This window comes from Sander lucioperca, chromosome 1 (genome assembly GCF_008315115.2).
Source record: "Sander lucioperca isolate FBNREF2018 chromosome 1, SLUC_FBN_1.2, whole genome shotgun sequence".
In the NCBI taxonomy this organism is placed as follows: Eukaryota; Metazoa; Chordata; class Actinopteri; order Perciformes; family Percidae; genus Sander; species Sander lucioperca.
The window spans coordinates 6,533,293-6,555,057 of record NC_050173.1 but is presented as its reverse complement, the minus strand read 5'-3'; the positions used below and the strand labels follow the sequence as shown (position 1 = coordinate 6,555,057).

The 21,765-nt window shown below is 43.3% G+C and overlaps 2 protein-coding genes across 2 annotated transcripts in view; one reads left to right on the top strand and one right to left on the bottom strand.

Annotated features, from left to right (window-relative positions):
- The window catches only part of nfkb1 (nuclear factor of kappa light polypeptide gene enhancer in B-cells 1), a 1,201,612-nt gene that overhangs the window by 830,384 nt on the left and 349,463 nt on the right, over positions 1 to 21,765 (bottom strand). The gene's annotated exons all lie outside the window — the stretch shown is intronic.
- On the top strand, positions 1,847 to 8,752 carry LOC116060263 (zinc finger protein 239-like). Its single transcript, XM_031313751.2, has 2 exons — positions 1,847 to 2,043; positions 7,763 to 8,752. The coding sequence occupies exons 1-2, from the start codon at positions 1,951 to 1,953 to the stop codon at positions 8,378 to 8,380; spliced, it is 711 nt and encodes a 236-aa protein (XP_031169611.1). The 5' UTR covers positions 1,847 to 1,950; the 3' UTR covers positions 8,381 to 8,752.

The following is a 21,765-nucleotide window of genomic DNA, read 5'->3' as shown; positions in this document are numbered from 1 at the left end:
GTTTTGCATTTTTCATTAGTTTTTATTTTTATTTACTTTTTATTTTTTGTTTTCAAATTCAGTTTAGTTTTAATTAGTTTTTAAAGCGGGTTTGCTGGTTTAGTTTGAAAATGCTTACTTTTAGTTTAGTTTTTATTAGTTTTAGTCCTTTTTTGTAATATAGGTTATTTGTCGGGGCAAGATTAAAAAAGGTCAGATAAAAGTATTGTGTAATAACTCAACAAATACATCATACCATTTCAGAAATATCTATTCACAATGTATTCAACAATACTACTGGTACATAAAACGTACGTATGATGATGAGCACAAATATGTCAACAGTCTACACAAGACGCCGCAATAAGTGCAAAATGTGTAAGTGACGTATTCCAGGAAAAACACCTAAATAGCCAACAGACTAAAGAAGACAGACATGAACAGGTGTTTTCAACTTTGGTTTTGAGTAAAGATGTCAATCTACTCACACAGTTGTGTAGACATCCCAGAATAATCCACATATTAACCCACACTTCCTCCCGCTTCTGGTGTTCCTGCGTATTTACTAACCAGCAGCTATCAGGTCGCCGGTGAAAGCCCTCCTGTAGCGTTCTCTGTCCTGCTGCCTGGCCCTGTACCCATACATCCATGCCCTGTACCCATACATCCATACCCTGTACCCATACATCCATGCCCTGTACCCATACATCCATGCCCTGTACCCATACATCCATACCCTGTACCCATACATCCATGCCCTGTACCCATACATCCATGCCCTGTACCCATACATCCATGCCCTGTACCCATACATCCATACCCTGTACCCATACATCCATACCCTGTACCCATACATCCATACCCTGTACCCATACATCCATACCCTGTACCCATACATCATACCCTGTACCCATACATCATACCCTGTACCCATACATCCATGCCCTGTACCCATACATCATGCCCTGTATCCATACATCCATACCCTGTACCCATACATCCATGCCCTGTACCCATACATCCATGCCCTGTACCCATACATCCATACCCTGTACCCATACATCCATGCCCTGTACCCATACATCCATACCCTGTACCCATACATCCATGCCCTGTACCCATACATCCATACCCTGTACCCATACATCCATACCCTGTACCCATACATCCATACCCTGTACCCATACATCCATACCCTGTACCCATACATCATACCCTGTACCCATACATCCATGCCCTGTACCCATACATCCATACCCTGTACCCATACATCCATACCCTGTACCCATACATCCATACCCTGTACCCATACATCCATACCCTGTACCCATACATCCATGCCCTGTACCCATACATCCATGCCCGTAACGTTACAGGGGTTACAGCTTCTGTTTCGGGGAAAGGGGGCTTTGCGTTCTCCTTTATTTCATTAAGGTACACGTTATACTGTCTGAATCTTCAAGTACCCACCTCTTCTTTCATACTATCTGACAGTATTTACCTTCTATTATTATGTTGCTAACATAGACTCTTACAGTGGGCTTGTTTAGTGATGGCACTGCCTTGAATATGGAACTTGTTGCTGCAGTATATTACACTCTTAAAGTCTTTTGAGTTGTGTATGTCTTTTGCATTTATTACTCCTTTATTGATTTGGCAGCATATACTCTTAAAGTGTGCTTAGAACTTGATCTCTTTTTATAAGAATCAAGTATTATATCGTAATTTATTTTAATCTTTTATATATTTTAATGTGTGTGATATATGCTGTGTGTACTAAAAAGCTTACTGTGGCTTTAAGAAAGCTTTGTTACAGTTGAACATGTGTTGGAGTGAGAGACAGGAAGGGGGGAGGGTTGTGGGAGAGACTAGAGGGGACATGAGGCTATCAGGGCTCAGAGAGAGAGAGAGAGTCCCAGTGGAGAGCTGCTGGATTTCAGAGACCAGGACCAGGACCAGAACCAGAGCGGAATGGAGGAGGAGCAGCAGAAGCCGGAGCAGCGGAGCAACAAGGTCCCCAGAAGAGCAGCAGCAGGCTCGGCCTCTGATAGCAGCGGTGTTCAGGTCAGTGTTAGGACACAACAAGCACACTGAAGACACAAGATGGCCGACTCTCATGGAAACAACATGGGGCTCTGTGTGCATTAGCACACATGCTTCTCTCTGTGTGAAAAGGGGCCATAGGCGTAAAAAGAGGTTTTTAAAAGTCTCGGTGTGTTCAGCTCTCAGTCCGTTTGGAGCTTCTAACTCAATCTCTGGGCTTAGTTTAGTTTCTAGTTGATATCTGCTCTGGTTTACATTTCGGCTCCGTTTATAGGAGTCTTGTTAAGTTACTGCTGATGAAGAGCAACATTTCCTTATGTTCCTCTTCAAAATAAAAGCATGTATGTAACAAAGTAACCAGGGGCTTTTATTGTGAAGAATGTAGAGGAAGTTAAACCGTTGTACTGCTTTGTGAGCACAGCGCTATGAAGATAGATATGACAATACTTGACTAATAAATACCAAAGTAGACGACATAAGAGCAGGAATGTGTGAAGAAATAAAACAAGTTAACATGCTAAGGATACACACTGGTTAAAAGACAATCATAAAGTATTCTCAAATGTGTTTAGGTTGAGAGGGAGAGAGGTGAAGGGAGTCAAACAGTCTCTCTCAGAGTAGAAAGGAATGTGGCCATAAAGAGGGGGTTGCCACATCTGTTGGTTAGATATCTCTTAACTAGGTGAGGGGTCACAGGGGAACTATATGTTTATAGCTGGAGCAAAGGATCCTGGCCCCAGCCCCCCAATAGGGAGGAGGTGACACCCCAGAGTAGAATAGAATATCAACTGTCTGTACTAGGAAGTCTGGGCCATTGTGCAGAGCCGCAGGGTGGGGGTGGTCCACGTCGATGTGTGTCATGTCATCGTTTTGTTTTATCATTCCACCTATAATAAACCACCTTTAATGAGAGAAGTTGTTCGTCTTCAGTCCTAATTGACCAATTGGACCGCGTCAAATATCTGTAGTAGCATTGTACATATTGGTGAATTATGGACGTTAGATGAAAGTAAAAATCAAGTGATTGTATACCAGTGGCTGTCTTCTCAGGCTACAGAGAGAGAGACAGAGCTCCAGACAGCCAGGGATAGAAGAGCAGGCAGCACACACACAACAACCCAGACACTACTCAGTGACTACTCCGCACTTTGGGAAGTTCCAGTTAACGCTATCTCAGAATCACAATCAGCTTTATTGGCCAGGTTTGTTAAACAAACAAGGAATTAGACTCTCAAAGTACTCACTTAACATATAAAGAATAAAAACAGAAAGGACAGTAAGAAATATAAAAAATACTGTTAAGTATACAGTATAAGAATACAATATCATTCACAAATTTACAAGAAATATACAATAACAATGGAAGAGAGGGAAGGAATAGTGCAATATCAGTATAGTCTGAGATTTAAGATTTAAATATAAATATACTGCAAGGCAGTTTGGTGCAATGGTGAAATATTAATAACAATATTGCAATTGTAAGATATAAATAACCATGAGGTAGATGAGCAGAACAGTGTTGATTGACTTTGTTCAGTGTAGGGGGGGGGGGGTATTTCTGAGTGTTCAACAGAGTGACTGCTTGGGGAAAGAAGCTGTCTTTGTGTCGGCTGGCTTTGGTGAGAAAGCAGCCAGATGACCTTTACAGACTGCTGTCCAGTGAGCCGTCGATTGACAAGTCCTGGTCAAGCCAGCCGCCGAATGGATTTTCTTGTGCGTATAGTAGTGTACTTACGGTACGGGCTCTACGGGGGCTGAAGCCGGCCAAAATGCATGTCGTAAACGTTGTACTGTATTACTATTTTATTATCCCCATGCTAAATATCATGAGTTTCTACTCTACAGTTTCTAAAGAAATTAATTCCTAAATCCCCCATATGGTAATGGTGTAACCCAATACTTTCCCCTCATATTAATACACTTATATAAAATGTCTTTCATAGGTTTGCTGATATTTCCAGTTCATTATTGGGCTGTTTGATTATGGAGAAAAATATAATCACAATTATTTCGGTCAATATTGAAATCGTGATAATTTAACCCGATTTCTCGTTGACTTCTGGAAAGATGTTGCAATTATTGAACCTAAAAAACAGTGGAAAAGTTAAATAAATCAACAGTAAAAGAAAACACATACAACTGTGAAATTTGCCTTAATACTTTATCTATTTAAACTTTATTTTTTAATTTGGAACATAAGTGAAAAGGGTTTACTTGCAAAACGTAATGAGCTAAATAATAGTTTTCCTTGAATTATTCTGTTTTTGTGATCATTGGGAGCCAAAATCATAATCCTGATTACATCTTGATTAATTGCACAGCCCTCAGAAGGACGGAAGGAGGGGTTGTGCATATGGGCTAATATAGCCAGTAAACAGTGTAAGCAGTAAACAGTGGGCCAGTGGACAGTCAGTACATAACTGTTGTTATAGGAGGTAGTGGAAGTGGTGGAGAGGGAGGAGAGAAGTCTATCTCTCCTCTTCCCTTTAGTGAAGCATTGTCCAGCATCCCTCTTCTTAGTGCTTCCTCCCCAGCATAGAAGAGGACGCTGGGAGGACCTGGGCTCTGTCTCCTCAGCTCTGGGGGCCTCTGCTGGAGATAACTGGTATTGTCTGACCTTTTCTGTTTTGGCATTCCAAAGTGTAAAACAGCAATTCCAGTTGCTGGTTTTCCTTGTTCATCTTTTCCAAGTTGATGTGGAACAAATGTCTCTGCATCAATGTTAAGAGCTTCAACAGTTGTTTCCTTTTTCTTAAAGTCTGATTCCATGCCATTAGATGGCTGAGAAGCAGCACTCCACACACCAGATCAGAGCTCCTTAAAACATTTGCTTTTGCCACTGATGCAGCTATATCGACTTGAAGCTGAAGTAGTTCTTTTCGTTGTCTTCACTTCTCTTCCTGTTCTTCAAGAGCATGCTTGAGTGACTGCTTGGGGAAAGAAGCTGTCTTTGTGTCGGCTGGCTTTGGTGAGAAAGCAGCCAGATGACCTTTACAGGCTGCTGTCAAGTGAGCCGTCGATTGACAAGTCCTGGTCAAGCCAGCCGCCGAATGGATTTTCTTGTGCGTATAGTAGTGTACTTACGGTACGGGCTCTACGGGGGCTGAAGCCGGCCAAAATGTATGTCGTAAACGTTGTACTGTATTACTACTTTATTATCCCCATGCTAAATATGAGTTTTTACTCTACAGTTTCTAAAGAAATTAATTCCAAAATCCCCAATAGTGTAACCAAATACTTTCCCCCCTCATAACAGTAATAGTCCTTCATAGGTTTGCTGATATTTCCAGTTCATTCTTGGGCTGCTCGAAAAAATATATATAATCATCCAATCCAATCCAATCCAACTTTATTTATAAAGCACATTTAAAACAACCAGGTTGACCAAAGTGCTGGACATTGACATGATTATAAACACGCGAGTAACAAAACATACATTTAAAACAAATAACAGACTAGAAAAATAAAATGCAGAATACAGAATACAACTCTCAAGAAGGTTTGAAGGCCAATGAATAAAAGTGAGTTTTAAGTCGTGATTTAAAAATGTGAAGGCTGGGGGCCAATCTGACATTCAGAGGCAATTCATTCCACAGCCTTGGGGCCACGACTGAGAACGCTCCATCTCCCCTATTTTTGAGCCGCGTTCTAGGGACAACAAGGAGTAGCTGGTCAGCAGACCTTAATGACCTCAGAGGAGCGTGAACCAGTGAAGGGAGGCAAGAACAGGTGTAATGTGATCTCGTTTACTAGTTCCGGTAAGGACCCGAGCAGCAGCAATAATCATGATTATTTCGGTCAATATTAAAATCATGATAATTTAACACGATTATTCGTTGACTTCTGGAAAGTTGTTTCAATTATTGAACTTAAAAAACAGTGTAAAAAGTTCAACAGTAAAAAAATACAACTGTAAAATTTCCCTTAATACTTTTCCTATTTAAACTTTATTTTTTTCATTTAGAACATAAGACAAAATAAGAGTTTACTTGCAAAACGTAATGAGCTAAATAATTGTGTTTCTCGATTATTCTGTTTTTGTGATCATTGGGAGCCGAAATCTTAATCCCGATTAAATTTTGATTAATTGCACAGCCCTAAGAAGGAGGTAGGGAGGGAGGAGTTGTGCATATGGGCTAATATAGTCAGTAAACAGCAAACAGTGGGCCAGTGGACAGTTGTTATAGGAGGTAGTGGAAGTGGTGGAGACGGAGGAGAGGCAGACAGACTATCAGAGAAGTCTATCTCTCTTCCTCCCTTTATTAAAGCATTGTAGAGTTGTACGGTCCTGGGGACAAATGACTTCCTCAGTCTGTCAGTTGTGCATGGCAGTGTGCGTAGTATGCCTGCATGACAAACCGTTATGAAATTGCGTTCTCGATTCACCCCTGTTCACGATTTAATTTTTAAATGACTTTGATTTTGTTTTCTCCAATTAATTTATTGAAAGCATTTGACATTGACATTAACATGTTTTAATTATGTAAAGACATGTTCAAGGAGTCCAGATAGAGCCTGTATCAGGGCCATATTTAGTCCAGATAGAGCCTGTATCAGGGCCATATTTAGTCCAGATAGAGCCTGTATCAGGGCCATATTTAGTTCAGATAGAGCCTGTATCAGGGCCATATTTAGTCCAGATAGAGCCTGTATCAGGGCCATATTTAGTCCAGATAGAGCCCGTATCAGGGCCATATTTAGTCCAGATAGAGCCTGTATCAGGGCCATATTTAGTCCAGATAGAGCCCGTATCAGGGCCATATTTAGTCCAGATAGAGCCTGTATCAGGGCCATATTTAGTTCAGATAGAGCCCGTATCAGGGCCATATTTAGTCCAGATAGAGCCTGTATCAGGGCCATATTTAGTCCAGATAGAGCCTGTATCAGGGCCATATTTAGTTCAGATAGAGCCTGTATCAGGGCCATATTTAGTTCAGATAGAGCCTGTATCAGGGCCATAATAATAGAACTACACCTGGCTCTTACAACTGTATTCTGAAACACACCACCACAATTATATTAAGCAATATTGATTAACTCTACTTTTTTCATTAAAAGTTAATCTTAAAACCACGTGGAATATAAATTAGCGACCTCCTCCTCATAGCTTTGGTCCTCCTTAGCAGAGATAACATTATTCCAGGCTTCCATCATCAACCAGCAGGCTGGCTAACGTTAGCTAGCCTAGTTTAATGGCAATGCTAGCTTGTGCACAGTTGTCATAATGTATACTTTATAATGTATACTTTATTAATCCCGCAAGGGGAAATTACAATGTTTTAAAGCTAGCAATACTAAACCCCGCCCATTTAGCGTGAAGATTTGATTGGTGAATTTGTCATTTGAAATAACTCTCCCTCTGTAGATGTATAGCTGGACCACCAATCACAGAGCTGAAAGCATAACCTCTTCTTCCTAGCAACAGCAGAGGCAGCAAAAGGTGGACAATTCATTTAACCCTTTACATTCAACACAAACTGACCAGGCAGCTTTAAGGGTTTAGTTCCTCCTTAGATGTTTGTCAAATAATACATTGACAAAATATAATTACAACTGATGACTTTTTAAATATGATTTTTTAGAATATCAACAAGTTGTTGTAAAGGTGCATACGCTTACATGTGTTAGCATGTTAGCATATATAAGCATGTGTTAGCATGGATTGCATGTTAGCATATGTAAACATCTTAGCATATGTAAGTATGTTTGCATGTGCACCTGACTCTGTCTGTTTCTATAGAAACGGAGAAGAAGAGGGGGACTTGGACATCACAGCTGTCAGCACTGTGGCAAGTCCTTCACAACATCTGGACATTTAAAGATTCATCAGAGAGTTCACACTGGAGAGAAACCGTACAGCTGTGAACAATGTGGGGCAGATTTCACAGTGTTGAGTAGTCTTAAAGTCCACCAACGCATTCACACTGGAGAGAAACCATACAGCTGTGAACAATGCGGGGCAGATTTCACAAGGTTGAGTAGTCTTAAAGTCCACCAACGCATTCACACTGGAGAGAAACCATACAGCTGTGAACAATGCGGAGCAGCATTCTCACTGTTATCTAGCTTAAACTCCCACCGACATGTTCACACTGGAGAGAAGCCTTTCTGGTGTGAACAATGTGGGAAAACTTTTTCTCAGAGTGGTCACCTTAAAATACACCAACGCATTCACACTGGAGAGAAACCATACAGCTGTGAACAATGCGGAGCAGCATTCTCACTGTTATCTAGCTTAAACTCCCACCGACATGTTCACACTGGAGAGAAGCCTTTCTGGTGTGAACAATGTGGGAAAACTTTTTCTCAGGGTGGTAGCCTTAAAATACACCAACGCATTCACACTGCCTCCTCCTGAACATTGTCTAAAGTCAAGCTGTTGTTAGAGTGGAGAGAGGGAACAAAGTAGCCGAGGAACAGGACCACTGCAGGCACTAACCTGCTTGATACATATGGAAGAAGAACAAAGTGGGGAATTTGTCAGAGCACATAACATTGGGTAAAAGAGCATGTAAAGATGACAAGTGAAAATCAGTGCTGTGAAGAACACGATGAGTGTAACATAACAGTTGTTTTTCAAGGAATCAGATTATGAGATATTCATGATTGAAGCTTGTAGAAGAAAATAATTTCCCAGTTTTAGTCTCATTTTATCCTAATATACTCTTTCTGTTCACTGATTAAGTTGATCATATTTTACCTGATTTTTTAAAAACATTTTAATCTTGTGTTGTGTAACTGAATGTTATTAACAATATACATCAAGAGATGGAATTATTTTTGGATATATGGATTATATTTTACTTTATTACTTCATGTGTTTTATTGAATATTGTGTGTTGGGTTTATTTTAATGTTTTCCTCATTTAGTTGAAGCTGGTCATGTTGGTTCATACGTGTGTGGTAGTAGTACTTGAAGAGTAGTAATGTAGACTCACTGTAATCTGAACACTTGATATTACCCCACAAACTATGAATAAATACTTTTTCGACAAACTATATGATGACTTTTTTATTTAAAACAAATGTGACTACTTTACTATGACTTTTTGTGATCTTTAGACATTTCCTGAACTTTTTTTGACTACATGCACTTTTTATGGCTCTTTATGGCATATTACACTTTGACCTTCATGCCTTTTTCCGTTAGCATGTGTTAGCTTATGTATCGCTCTACTATGACTCTGTCTGATTCTACAGAAACGGAGAGGAAGAGGGAAGACTTGGGCTGTTTCTCAGTCTCAATCAGAATCAGAATCAGAATCAGAATCAGAAAGGGCTTTATTGCCAAGTACGTTGCACATACGAGGAATTTGTCATGGTGTTGTTGGAGCATGTCACACATACAAATATAAGAAGGATAAAAAGAATATAAACAATATAGGTATAAACATATACACACAGTATGTAGGAGGGGAAAAAACTGTTTATGTGGCGTGAGGTTTTGGTCCTGATGGACCTCATCCTCCTGCCAGAGGGGAGTGGCTCAAAGAGCTTGTGTCCGGGGTGGGAGGGGTCAGCCACAATCTTTCCAGCACGCTTCAGAGTCCTGGTGGCGTATAGGTCCTGGAGCGGCGGCAGATTGCAGCCAATCACCTTCTCAGCTGACCGAATGACACGCTGCAGCCTGCCCTTGTCCTTGGCAGTGGCAGCAGCGTACCAGATGGTGATGGAGGATGTGAGGATGGACTCAATGATGGCTGTGTAGAAGTGCACCATCATTGTCTTTGGCAGGTTGAATTTCTTCAGTTGCCGCAGGAAGTACATCCTCTGTTGTGCTTTCTTGACGAGGGAGCTGATGTTCAGCTCCCACTTGAGGTCCTGGGAGATGGTAGTTCCCAGGAAGCGGAAAGACTCCACAGTGTCAATTGTGGAGCCCCAGAGGGTGATGGGGGCAGGTGGGGCTGGGTTCTTTCTGAAGTCCACAACCATCTCCACTGTCTTTAGAGCGTTGAGCTCTAGATTGTTTTGCTTGCACCAGGTCACCAGGTGGTCAGCCTCCCACCTGTAGGCGGACTCGTCTCCATCAGAGATGAGTCCGATGAGGGAGGTGTCGTCCACAAACTTCATAAGCTTGACGGACTGGTGACTGGAGGTGCAGCTGTTGGTGTACACAAACAAACTGAAGTCCACAAACAGGATCCTGGCGTAGGTTCCTGCGGAGTCCAGGTGCCGGAGGATGTAGTGGAGGGCCAGGTTGACTGAATTCAAAGAACAGACTTGTGTTCTTGAGGAGAACGTTCTTGCTGGTTGTTCTTGGAAGAATGAACTCACAAGTTCACAAGCACAGAAAACAGTGTGCACACACACAAACACAGACACACACCACACACACACACACACATACACAGACACACAGACACAGAAACACGCACACATACACACACACACTCACACAGACACACACACACACACACACAAAGACGCATACACACATACATACACGCACACACACACACACACAGACAAAGCGATGCACACACACACACACACACATACACACACACAAACAAACACACACACACACACACTTTAAACTATACAGTTTTTTACAATCACTTTGCTACTAATTTCAGAACCGTGACGTAATTTTTCAAAACTCTAGACACAATAAATCACAACGATCATCACTTGTAACACAGGCTGTCCAATGTTCAACACACTGCATCATTCATATCTTTAAAGAAATATTGCACTTGCACAATCATTGGTTCAAAAAACTAATTTATTGTGAAATACCATTGAAACGTTACTTTAGATCAGCCACACACAAGCTACCCATAGTTTCACTGGGTCATCGTTCGTACAATCATTAAATATTGTAGTACAAAATAGGTGATACATGTTTCATTATGGTACTAGATGTAAATACATCCCTGTAAAAGTACTGCAGTAGTAGAGAGAATACTACAGACACAGTGGAATATGTGTACCAAATATATAATAATAAATCACAACATAGGTTTATTTGAATCAAAGCAAAATAATTAGCTAGGAAATAAAAAAGAAAAGACAGTAGTACTGTAAAACATCAAATGCAGTATTCCTCAACTTGCTTGTACTGTAAAAAGCAAAACAAAGAAGTGATTACTGTACTTCTACATTTTCATCAACTCTGTCTTGTGGATTTGGCCGCAGGTTCTCATCTACATCGCAATTAGCCAAACATCTTGGAAAAAAACCTTCAGGCATGGCGAACAATATGGTACAAGTCTATATGTATATGTATATATACAGGATATATATAAAGTATATATCTCAATCATCAGTAACAACTTGGAAGAATTGGACAAGCATTTCCAACAGCCTACATGCATACAGTGCAGTACTGTCAATACTGTAAATAGTCTCAAAGGTAGTACATGGGACCATAGAAACAGTGTCTGATGTACAGTAGTACATTACAGTAAAGGTAGTACATGGGACCATAGCAGGGCTTAATTTGAGCCGGAACACGCCGGAACATGTTCCAGCACCTCCGACGTTGGATCCGGAACCTTTTTTATTGGATCCGGCGCCTCCTGTGTCACTATGAAAAATTAGTCGCCTAAATGAAAAAAATAAACTACTGTTTGTGTTCAATGTTGTTATCTGTCTTGTTAGTCTTGATTCCCCGTTGGAGTTCCACAAAAGTCTTGTGTTTGCATTTTCAATGCGTTTTGAGGTGAATTTTCAGGGTAAGACAGAGGGGGGAGAGGGACGGAGGGAGGGGAGACAGAGGGGGGAGAGGAGACAGAGGGAGTGGAGACAGAGGGGGGAGAGGGGGAGAGGGACGGAGGGAGGGGAGAGGGACGGAGGGAGGGGAGACAGAGGGGGGAGAGGGACGGAGGGAGGAGAGACAGAGGGGGGAGAGGGACGGAGGGAGTGGAGACAGAGGGGGGAGAGGGGGAGAGGGACGGAGGGAGGGGAGAGGGACGGAGGGAGGGGAGACAGAGGGGGGAGAGGGACGGAGGGGGGAGAGACAGAGGGGGGAGAGGGACGGAGGGAGGGGAGACGGAGGAGGGAGAGGGACGGAGGGAGGAGAGACAGAGGGGGGAGAGGGACGGAGGGAGGGGAGACGGAGGAGGGAGAGGGACGGAGGGAGGAGAGACAGAGGGGGGAGAGGGACGGAGGGAGAGGAGACAGAGGGGGGAGAGGGACGGAGGGAGAGGAGACAGAGGGGGGAGAGGGACGGAGGGAGAGGAGACAGAGGGGGGAGAGGGACGGAGGGAGGAGATCGGCACTTCAACAATGCGGCGCTCCACTCCAAGTGACACAAGCGCTTGTGCTGGTTGAGGATAAAAATGTCTAAAAAACAACAAAGTTTGCTTAACTTTTTCAAATACGCTGGCCAGTCGGATCCCAAACGAGCAAAAATCTGCCGATCAAGAATGTGGCGACCACGGTGGGTTTTATGTTTTAATTGTCCGATGGATAGTTGCTGCTTTTGAAAACGATCGTTGCAGTGCATTTTTAATTTTTTTTTTACATTTCGCACCGATGCAGTGCACGTTCTGAAATACAAATAAGCATTGCCCTGATGTACACACAGCGTTGTTTAGGCTTTTTTAGTCAGAGTCAGAGAAGCTACGTAGGCAGGTGTAATTTTTGTTTTGGTTCCGTTACCTCCAACCCCCGTTTTGAGTCGCCGGATCCACCCCCCCTCTGCGCTCCGGGACCTCCCACTTTACAAATTAAGCACTGGACCATAGAAACAGTGTCTGATGTACAGTAGTACATTACAGTAAAGGTAGTACATGGGACTATAGTAACAGTGTCTGATAAACAGTAGTACATTATAGTAAAGAATGATGATGAGATATTACATCCACAGATCATGTAGTCTAATTGGTTCATGCTCCACGCTAACTGGTGACAATGAATCTCGTTATCTTGAAACTTTCATGATCTAAACATGGAATATAGTTTGTCTGTTTCCAGACAACTATGCATTAAGAGTAATGCAACAGGTACTTATCATTTTGAGTAGTTGTATGGATTGATAGTTAGATCATTGTAATGAAATGAATAGACAATCATCTGAAATGTAATGTGTGAATTGCTTTTTGAAGTAGTAGTACTTTGATGTTAAGTTGTGTCATATTGGACAGGTGATCTTTGTTAAATGAACAAACGATCTTTGGTTTATGTGTATTGTATCCAAGCAATTGAAACAAGTGTTAGAGTTTTGAAAAATGTGTATTTTGATCATTGGTTGTGAGTTTTATGGGTCAGGGTGCAGCCCCCCCAGCAGCACAGAGCAGCAGCATTACAACACTGAGCACTGAGCATCGCACTTTGCAGAAGGTTGAGTAAATCCCAAAGGGCTCCATGTACACTAACACAGTTCTCTCTGTTGACACACACTGGTCAACATCTGTGTCAGTAACTACACACCAGTACTCCCCTGCATCTCCCACTGACATATTAGAGATAACCAGGTTACCTTTAGACCAGCTCACTCTGCTCATTCTCTGATACGTTACACTAAAGATTCTTCCCTCTGTTCGGTGAGACTTGATAAACCAATCAAGCCCCCAACCCCCTCTCCAATTGCTGCATCTAAGAGTGACTTCTTCTCCCTTGGAGAAGAGCTCTACAGCAGGGGGGCCAAATTTGGGACACACCACCAGCTCATACTGTTGCACTCTCATAGAGGCTATACAGAAGTACACACCTGAGTGATTTAACATTAGAGATGAAAACACCAGCGAGTAGTTTTGGTCTACTGAAGGAACAGTCTGGTTGTGTAGTTCTTGGTGAGAGAACTCATTAGACCAACGTGGCGGCTGTTCATCAGTGGAGTCAGTGATAGTGCACGGCAACACAGCGGTCTCTCCCACTGAGCGGTAGATTATCTCATTCCATAATCCCAACTTTACAGTTTCACTGCCAACACACTGCTGTTGGTGCATCATCAGACATCTGTACCATGTAACGTCTGTTTCTGTGACGTTGGAAACACGAAGAGCTGGTGGGTTTGTCATCACTTGGTATCTTCCTGTAACATTGTCCATCTCTGATGTCGTATTGTCCCCAAAAATTCTGCTCCATGTTTCTAGCTCATATCTAAAGTCCCCTTTGAGCCACTGGATATCCAAATAACGACCTGCTCCCCAACATGGCACGTGCAAATTTTCTCCAACTCTCACTGTGAAACCGCTAAAATGCATTGAAGAAGTACAAACAGTAATAGTGAAGTTGTTCTCATGCGTCACGTTGCCCTCAGTCCAACACTCCTCTCGGTACCGGCCGGAGTCTGAACGGGTCAGGTTGAGGATGGTGTAAGAAGAAGTTTTCACATCGCTGTAAAGTTGTAATTTCGTCTCCAGGTACTGAGGAGTTGTTGAACAAGAGGTCAGAGGTGATGGACCAGAGGTCAGAGATGATGGACCAGAGGTCAGAGGTGATGGACCAGAGGTCAGAGGTGATGGACCAGAGGTCAGAGGTGATGGACCAGAGGTCAGAGGTGATGGACCAGAGGTCAGAGATGTTGGACCAGAGGTCAGAGATGTTGGACCAGAGGTCAGAGGTGTTCCACAGGACCAGCTTCTCCTCACCAACAGATCTGGAGATCAGGCAGGAGTTGGTGTTCTCGGGGAGCTTGAAGGTGTAAGAGGACCATTCGTCTCGGATGATGATCCGTTCTTGTGCATGGATGTTGTTGATGAGAACAAACAGCAGGAAGGAGATCGAGGTCGACAAACACTGACACCACTCAGCTCATATACGCTCTACACCAGGGGTCACCAACCTTTTAGAAACTGAGAGCTACTTCATGGGTACCGAGTCATACAAAGGGCTACCAGTTTGATACGCTCTTCTGAAATAACAAATTTGCTCAGTTTGCCTTCAGTTATATATGATTATTAATGATTAATGATGATTAATGATGTCATCTATGTGAGGACACTGATCACGTTAATGATTTCTCATTATCAATAATTATCAACAATGACTTAACAAGGTGGGAAACAGATAATATCAGTATTCAATTTTCATTATTAGAACAGGCCTGAGGGCTACTCATGTGGTCCTTGGGGGCTACCTGGTGGCCTCGGGCACCGTGTTGGTGACCCCTGGTCTACACCAACCCTCATCAGCAGCTGCTCTTTTCCTGTTTTTATCAAACAATACTTTTTTATGTCTCTCTGTGCGTCTGTATGTGTGTGTGTGTGTGTGTGGGTGTGTGTGTGTGTGTGTGTGTGTCTCTGTGAGTGGGTGTGTTGCAGCCTCTGACGCAATTTTGCTCGGAGCCACTATGTCAGGAGTAAGGAATGTCTCGGATGTGCAGCAGCAGACTTGTAAACAACTTAAATGTTCTTATGTTCGAAGTTTGTTCTGTTACATATCATAGTCACGACCATGGTCATGTAAACATCTGTAATATTAACACATGATGGCTACACACATTGTGTAAAAAGAAACACATAAGAAGTGTTATTTGACACATAATTAGTTAATGAAAAAGGAATATATGACTTCAACACATTTAGTATCAATACATTTATCATTACAGGGCTCTAGAGTGCGACGCACATGCGACCAATTTGTAAGGGGGCGACTTTAAATTCCTAGGTCGCACCGGAGCACCTCCACGAACGAAGCGTTTGTTTTCCTTTGACGGAACTCACACTCATGATTGGATCATATCGTGGTCTAAACCAATCAGAGACAGAGATGGGGCGGGTCTTTGCCCCTGATTGGCTGTGGTTCAGATATTCCACACTGCTCCGTGCCGTGTGATTCAAACTGCGACACGAGTACCAGAGAATCAGTTACGGCAATCAGAATCAGTAAAATAAACGCAAGAAAACAGACGACGAACAATGAAAAGAAATAGACCCATAGAGATGTAAAACGTCATTTCACTGTGTGTAACTACGCTAACTAACCGTGTGTTGTGAACCGCGTGTAGTAAATAACAAACCCCAGACAACAGCTGGCCGCACATTTGTTGACAAACTCCGACGCACACGTGACGGTGAAATGGCGATTGTTCTCACGGACACACACGCGTGATATCAGCTGGCTAGTTCTCCTCCAGACAGCGACGGACCACGTCTCTTTTTCTTTCTCTCATTTCAGCCGTGTGGCGTGCGTGCCCGCTCGCGGTGTGAAGCGCGTATGCGCTATTGTCCGAGATGCACTTGACGGCCTTTTGTGCAGCGGATTTTTTTTTTTTTTTTGACAACCTAGTTAAGGCGGTAGGGTTCCCCAGCTTAGGGGGTCGCCCGAGCTGCAAAGTGCTGCGGGAAACCCTGTACTGTTATATGGGCAGTTATAACAATACAAGTAAAGACATTGTGAAAAAGCAGAAGGACAAGATCGCAGTACTGACAAGGCGTAACATGAGTCAGCAGGGCGTCGTAAAAGAAAAGTTGGCGTGGGAGAGTTTACTGAAAAATCCCCTGCAACTTGAGAGTGCAGATAAACAAAAAAGAATTCTTACGTTGCTGCTAGAACTTTGAACAGGAGACTCATAGCTAAACTCTTGTCAAACAAAAACATTGCAGAAATATGTTGCCACACCGCAGCCTTGACTATGTGAGGCCCACGGCGGCCCCGTCCAGGCCGGGCAGAGAGCCAGTTTAGCTCTGAACGCCAGCCACGTCAGCTAAGGCAAGTAAAGTCGTCAAAGTATAGAATGTGAATACACAAACAGAAACTTGAGGTAACATTAGCAGCCTGCAGCTAAAAATCTAGGAGTGGTCTTACCAGATCAGTACATAGCGAAGCAGGGGGCTAGCATGTCCTCGCAGTCCGGGTGCTAACAGTGGCCTGTTGCTGAGAGCCATCAAGCTACATTAGCCCGTTGTATGGACGCGGGGTTAAAAAAACAGCTATCTTGGCAGCTTTACCGTAGCCGCTACGTTGTCAGGCAAGATCAGTCCTTCGTGGATCCCACATTGCGTCGGCGCTGATAAGAGATGAAGTCCTGCGCAGCCTCAGGTTGTAGAGCTCTTTCTTCATGTCGCGGTATGCACAGCGTTGCTCGACTATTTCGGGAGAGTAATCCTAAAAGATGTGGATCTGGAAGCCTTTGTATTTTAGCTTGCCCCGCTGCCTTCGAGCCTCACGCACAACCAACTCCCAGATCTGAAATCTGTGGGAACGCATCACAACAGCCAGAGGCATTCCCACCCGGGCCTGGTTTTGGAGCTAACATGCTCGTTCAAGCTCCGGGGCTGAATCCAGTGTCTGTTCACAAAGACCTCGACTAGAAGTTGAGGAAAAAAACAGCTGTCAGCACCTTCAATGTTCTTGGGGAGGCCAACTATCCTTATGTTGTTTCGGCAGTTTCTGTTTTCCAGATCGATACATTTCTGGAAATCTAGCAACGGTGTTCACCTCATACACCGTAGCTAGCTTAGCCTCCACGGTTTTCATGTCCTGGCTTGTGGTGTTGGCGAATGTCTCCAATGATGAAAGACACTGTTGATGATCCAATATAGTAGTCTGGATGATGTCTAACCACGCCTCGAGTTTGGAGAACGCCATGCTGAATTAATCCTGGAAAAAAGTCTTGAATTCAGTCAAGAGCGAAATTTTGTATTCGGCTAGCATAGCCGTTAGCGTGGCTATTGCGGCACCCGACTTCGATTCACCTATCCTCTGGTCTTCTTTCTTTGACTTCCTCTCGATGTGCCGAAATGCTGCCAAATACAGTTAAGTATAAATGTCTAGTAGTAGCGCTTTAACTGGACTGTAAAGAAGATTAGAGATGAAAAAAGTGGGAGCGAGGGAAAATGCGCCTGCTCCTTTGCGCTGATCACCAGAAGTCTCTCCTCAGAACTTCTTGTCATGTGGAACTACTCTCCCTCTGTAGATGTATAGCTGGACCACCAATCACAGAGCTGAAAGCACAACATCTTCTTCCTAGCAACAGCAGAGGCAGCAAAAGGTGGACAATTCATTTAACCCTTTACATTCAACACAAACTGACCAGGCAGCTTTAAGGGTTTAGTTCCTCAAAAACGCTACATTGACAAAATATATATATATTTATATTATTATAATATGTATAATTATATACATTAAAGTGCCCATATTATGAAAAAAAATCACTTTTTCTGGGATTTGGGGTGTTATGTTGTGTCTCTGGTGCTTCCACACACATACAAACTTTGAAATAAATCCATCCATGGTGTTTAGAGTGAGATACGGTTTCTGAATGTGTCCTGCCTTCAGTCTCTGGGTGAGCTGTTCAAAATCGGCACGGCTTGTGACGTCACAAGCCGAAACGAGCAGGCTAACTGCAACCATTAGCTCATAGCGTTAGCATGCTAACGCTAATGCTAACGCTAGCATGCTACCTCGTTCTCAGTAGCAAAGCACTGCTACAACACACACAAGTTCACCATAATCTACAAAAGAACTACTTACATGTGCGCCCTCATTTAGAAGTCTCCCAGCTAATCCTGCCTTGTAACTGACCCAAGTTGTAGAAACAGCCTTTCTTTTACTGTCTATGGAGCTAGCTAGCTGACATGATCTACATCTGAGCTACTGCGCATGTGCAGTGCAATCAAAGATAGTACAGAAGAAGAAGAAGAAAAGAGGTCTCACTCTGTAGCTAAAACAGAGACCAGCTGAAAAGAGGATCTGCAGCAGTGAGAGAGAGCGGTGCAGTACAACAAAAATATGGTGTTTTTTGAAAATTAAACCATGTAAACCTATTCTGGTACAACCTTAAAATACAATTATGAACCTGAAAATGAGCATAATATGGCTGCTTTAATACCTGGTCGAATTTCTGTCAACTTTCAAATGTCTGACCCACATCGGTCTCTGGGACCAGGTACGTATGACTTCCGGTTGACTTCCTGTTTCCTGTTGTAGACAACGGCAGCTGCAGACTGCTTAACGCTTAACGTCCTGCAAGTTAAGTCCTCTACAGTGAAATACAGTCACTCTTTGCATCGTCTAGCTGTATATTAACCGGACCTGTCTGGCCGCAGTTTCTCCGTTGTTTGTAAAACTCTCCTCCGCTCCGTTAACCAACGTCTAGCTATTTGTTGTGCTAACGGCTAGTTAGCTTGTCTGCTAGCGGGGAGGTGACGTGGACCCCTTAGGATGTTTGCCTCCTTGGAATTCTTTTCTATATTTTGGCAGTAGTAACGGAGTATCCACAGCTTGCTAACACAAGCAGGAGCATCCGCAAGTGTTGACTTGTGAACTGCAAGTGAAGAAGAAGAAGAGGGATCGGTTTTGGAGAGGGCCTCCGTCAACGTTGCTACTAGCTAAACTAGCAAGCTACACGATGCCCCCCCTCAGCTGTACACCTGGCTGCGACTCGTGCCTCCTGTTCAGCCAGAAGATAGTGGAACTTGAAGCCAGAATAGCGACTCTCCACCAGATCAAGGTGAATGAACAGTTCCTTGACACCATTATCATTGGAAGTTCCCCTCACACACACACTAATGTCGGATGTTTTGATTCCACTCTGCCCTGCACTACTCTCACCCCACCACGCACTAATACAACCTCTGTCCCTGTCGTCTCTCCTCGGCTTCTGCCGAGAACCAAGTCAACTCAGCTGACCAGCTCCACTCCACACCAGCCTGAGCCATGGCGTATAAGCAAGCACCACAGCAGGCGGTCAGGACAACGCTCAGGCCCAGCCCAACCTATACGACTAGAAAATCGCTACACCATTCTGATGAACGATGAGGAGTTCCCTCTGCTCTGCGGAAACCCTTCTCTGCCACGTCCCCACGGCGCTCATCCTGGCCCATCCACACAGTCGGCGCGCCCCCCTTCAGACCCAACAACTTCCACGCTGGTCATCGGAAGCTCCATGGTCAGGGACCTCTACATTCCCCCTACACCTAGCGGTCCGTCCAAGGTCTACTGCTTCCCTGGTGCCAAGGTCCGTGACATCCAGCACAAACTTCCCAGCATCCTCGCCTGCCACGCTAAGGTCGACAACATCATCGTGCATGTGGGCACAAACGACATCAGAGAGAGACGGTCGACAGCACTTCGAAAAGACTTCACCACTCTCATCACCACCCTGATGGGCACAGGAAAACGGATCGTCATTTCTGGGCCTCTACCTACCTACAGAAAGGGTGCTGAAAGATGGTCCAGACTGTTCGGGCTCCACACCTGGCTGAAACCCCACTGCGCTTCCCTGGGCATTCCCTATGTCGACAACTTCAACTTGTTCTGGGAGAGGCCCAGCCTGCTGAAACATGATGGTCTCCACCCAAACCGACATGGAGCCAGGCTGCTATCTGACAACATAACGACCACACTGAAAGTTAAGTATTGACATTCTGTTGAAAATATCACAGATTCATGCCCCCCAGGTATTGATCCTAATGGCACTTTACAAGTGAATGAATCTGAAAATGTTTTCTGCAGGGTAAAATGTAATACTAGTACTATTCCAGTTATAATCAACAATAGACCATACAAAGTGTTGAATCCCCTAAGTAATAAGGAGTTGACTGCAAACATAGTCAATTTAGCATCCAGTTCACGTCAGCCACAGGTAACCAAAAAAGGGGCAATACTTAACAACCTAATTGGAATTACAACTACCACTGCAATGATAGAACAGAATAGGAAAATTAGATGTGGACTACTAAATATCAGATCTCTGTCTTCTAAAGCAATACTAGTAAACGAATTGATATCCGATAATCAAATTGATCTATTCTGTCTAACTGAAACCTGGCTGGGCCATGAAGATTATGTTAGTCTAAATGAAGCCACTCCTCCCACTCATATTAATACTCAAATTCCTAGAGACTCAGGCCGAGGAGGGGGAGTTGCAGCCATATTTGACTCTAACCTGTTAATTAATCCTAAACCTAAACTAAATTATAACTCTTTTGAAAATCTCGTTCTTAACCTTCAGCATCCAACATGGAAAACAGTACAGCCAATTATATTTGTTGTTGTCTACCGAGCACCAGGTCCATATTGTGAATTTTTATCGGAATTCTCAGAGTTTTTATCATGTGTAGTCCTAAAATCAGACAAAGTACTTATTGTAGGTGATTTTAATATCCATGTGGACGTTGACAGCAATAGCCTTAGTACTGCTTTCAACTCACTACTAGATTCAATTGGTTTCAGTCAGAGGGTGCACGAGGCCACGCACTGTTTTAACCACACCCTCGACCTTGTGCTGGCATATGGCATCAAAATTGAAGACGTAATAGTATTCCCGCAAAATCCTTTATTATCAGACCACTTCTTAATAACTTTCGAATTCTTACTACCCGATTATACGAAATTAGATAAAAGCTTCTACGCTAGAAGCCTATCTGACAGTGCTATAGCTAAATTTAAGGAAGATATTCCAACAGCACTAAACTCATTAACGTGCCGTAATATAACAGAGGATCTTTATGTAAACTTTAGTCCCTCTCAAATTGATCATTTCGTAGACGATGCTACGGCCTGCCTACGGACGACTTTAGACTCTGTTGCTCCCCTTAAAAAGAAGACGATGAAGCAAAGGAAACTAGCTCCTTGGTATAACTCCCAAACTCGTAAATTAAAGCAAATCTCGCGCAAACTTGAAAGTAAATGGCGTTCCACCAAACTGGAAGAATCTCGTTTAGACTGGCAAGACAGTCTGAAAACCTATAGGAAGACCCTAAGAAAGGCCAGATCAGACTACTATTCATCACTAATAGAAGAAAATAAGAACAACCCAAGGTTTCTTTTCAGCACTGTAGCCAGGCTGACAGATAGCCACAGCTCTACTGAGCCATCTATTCCTATAGCTCTGAGTAGTGATGACTT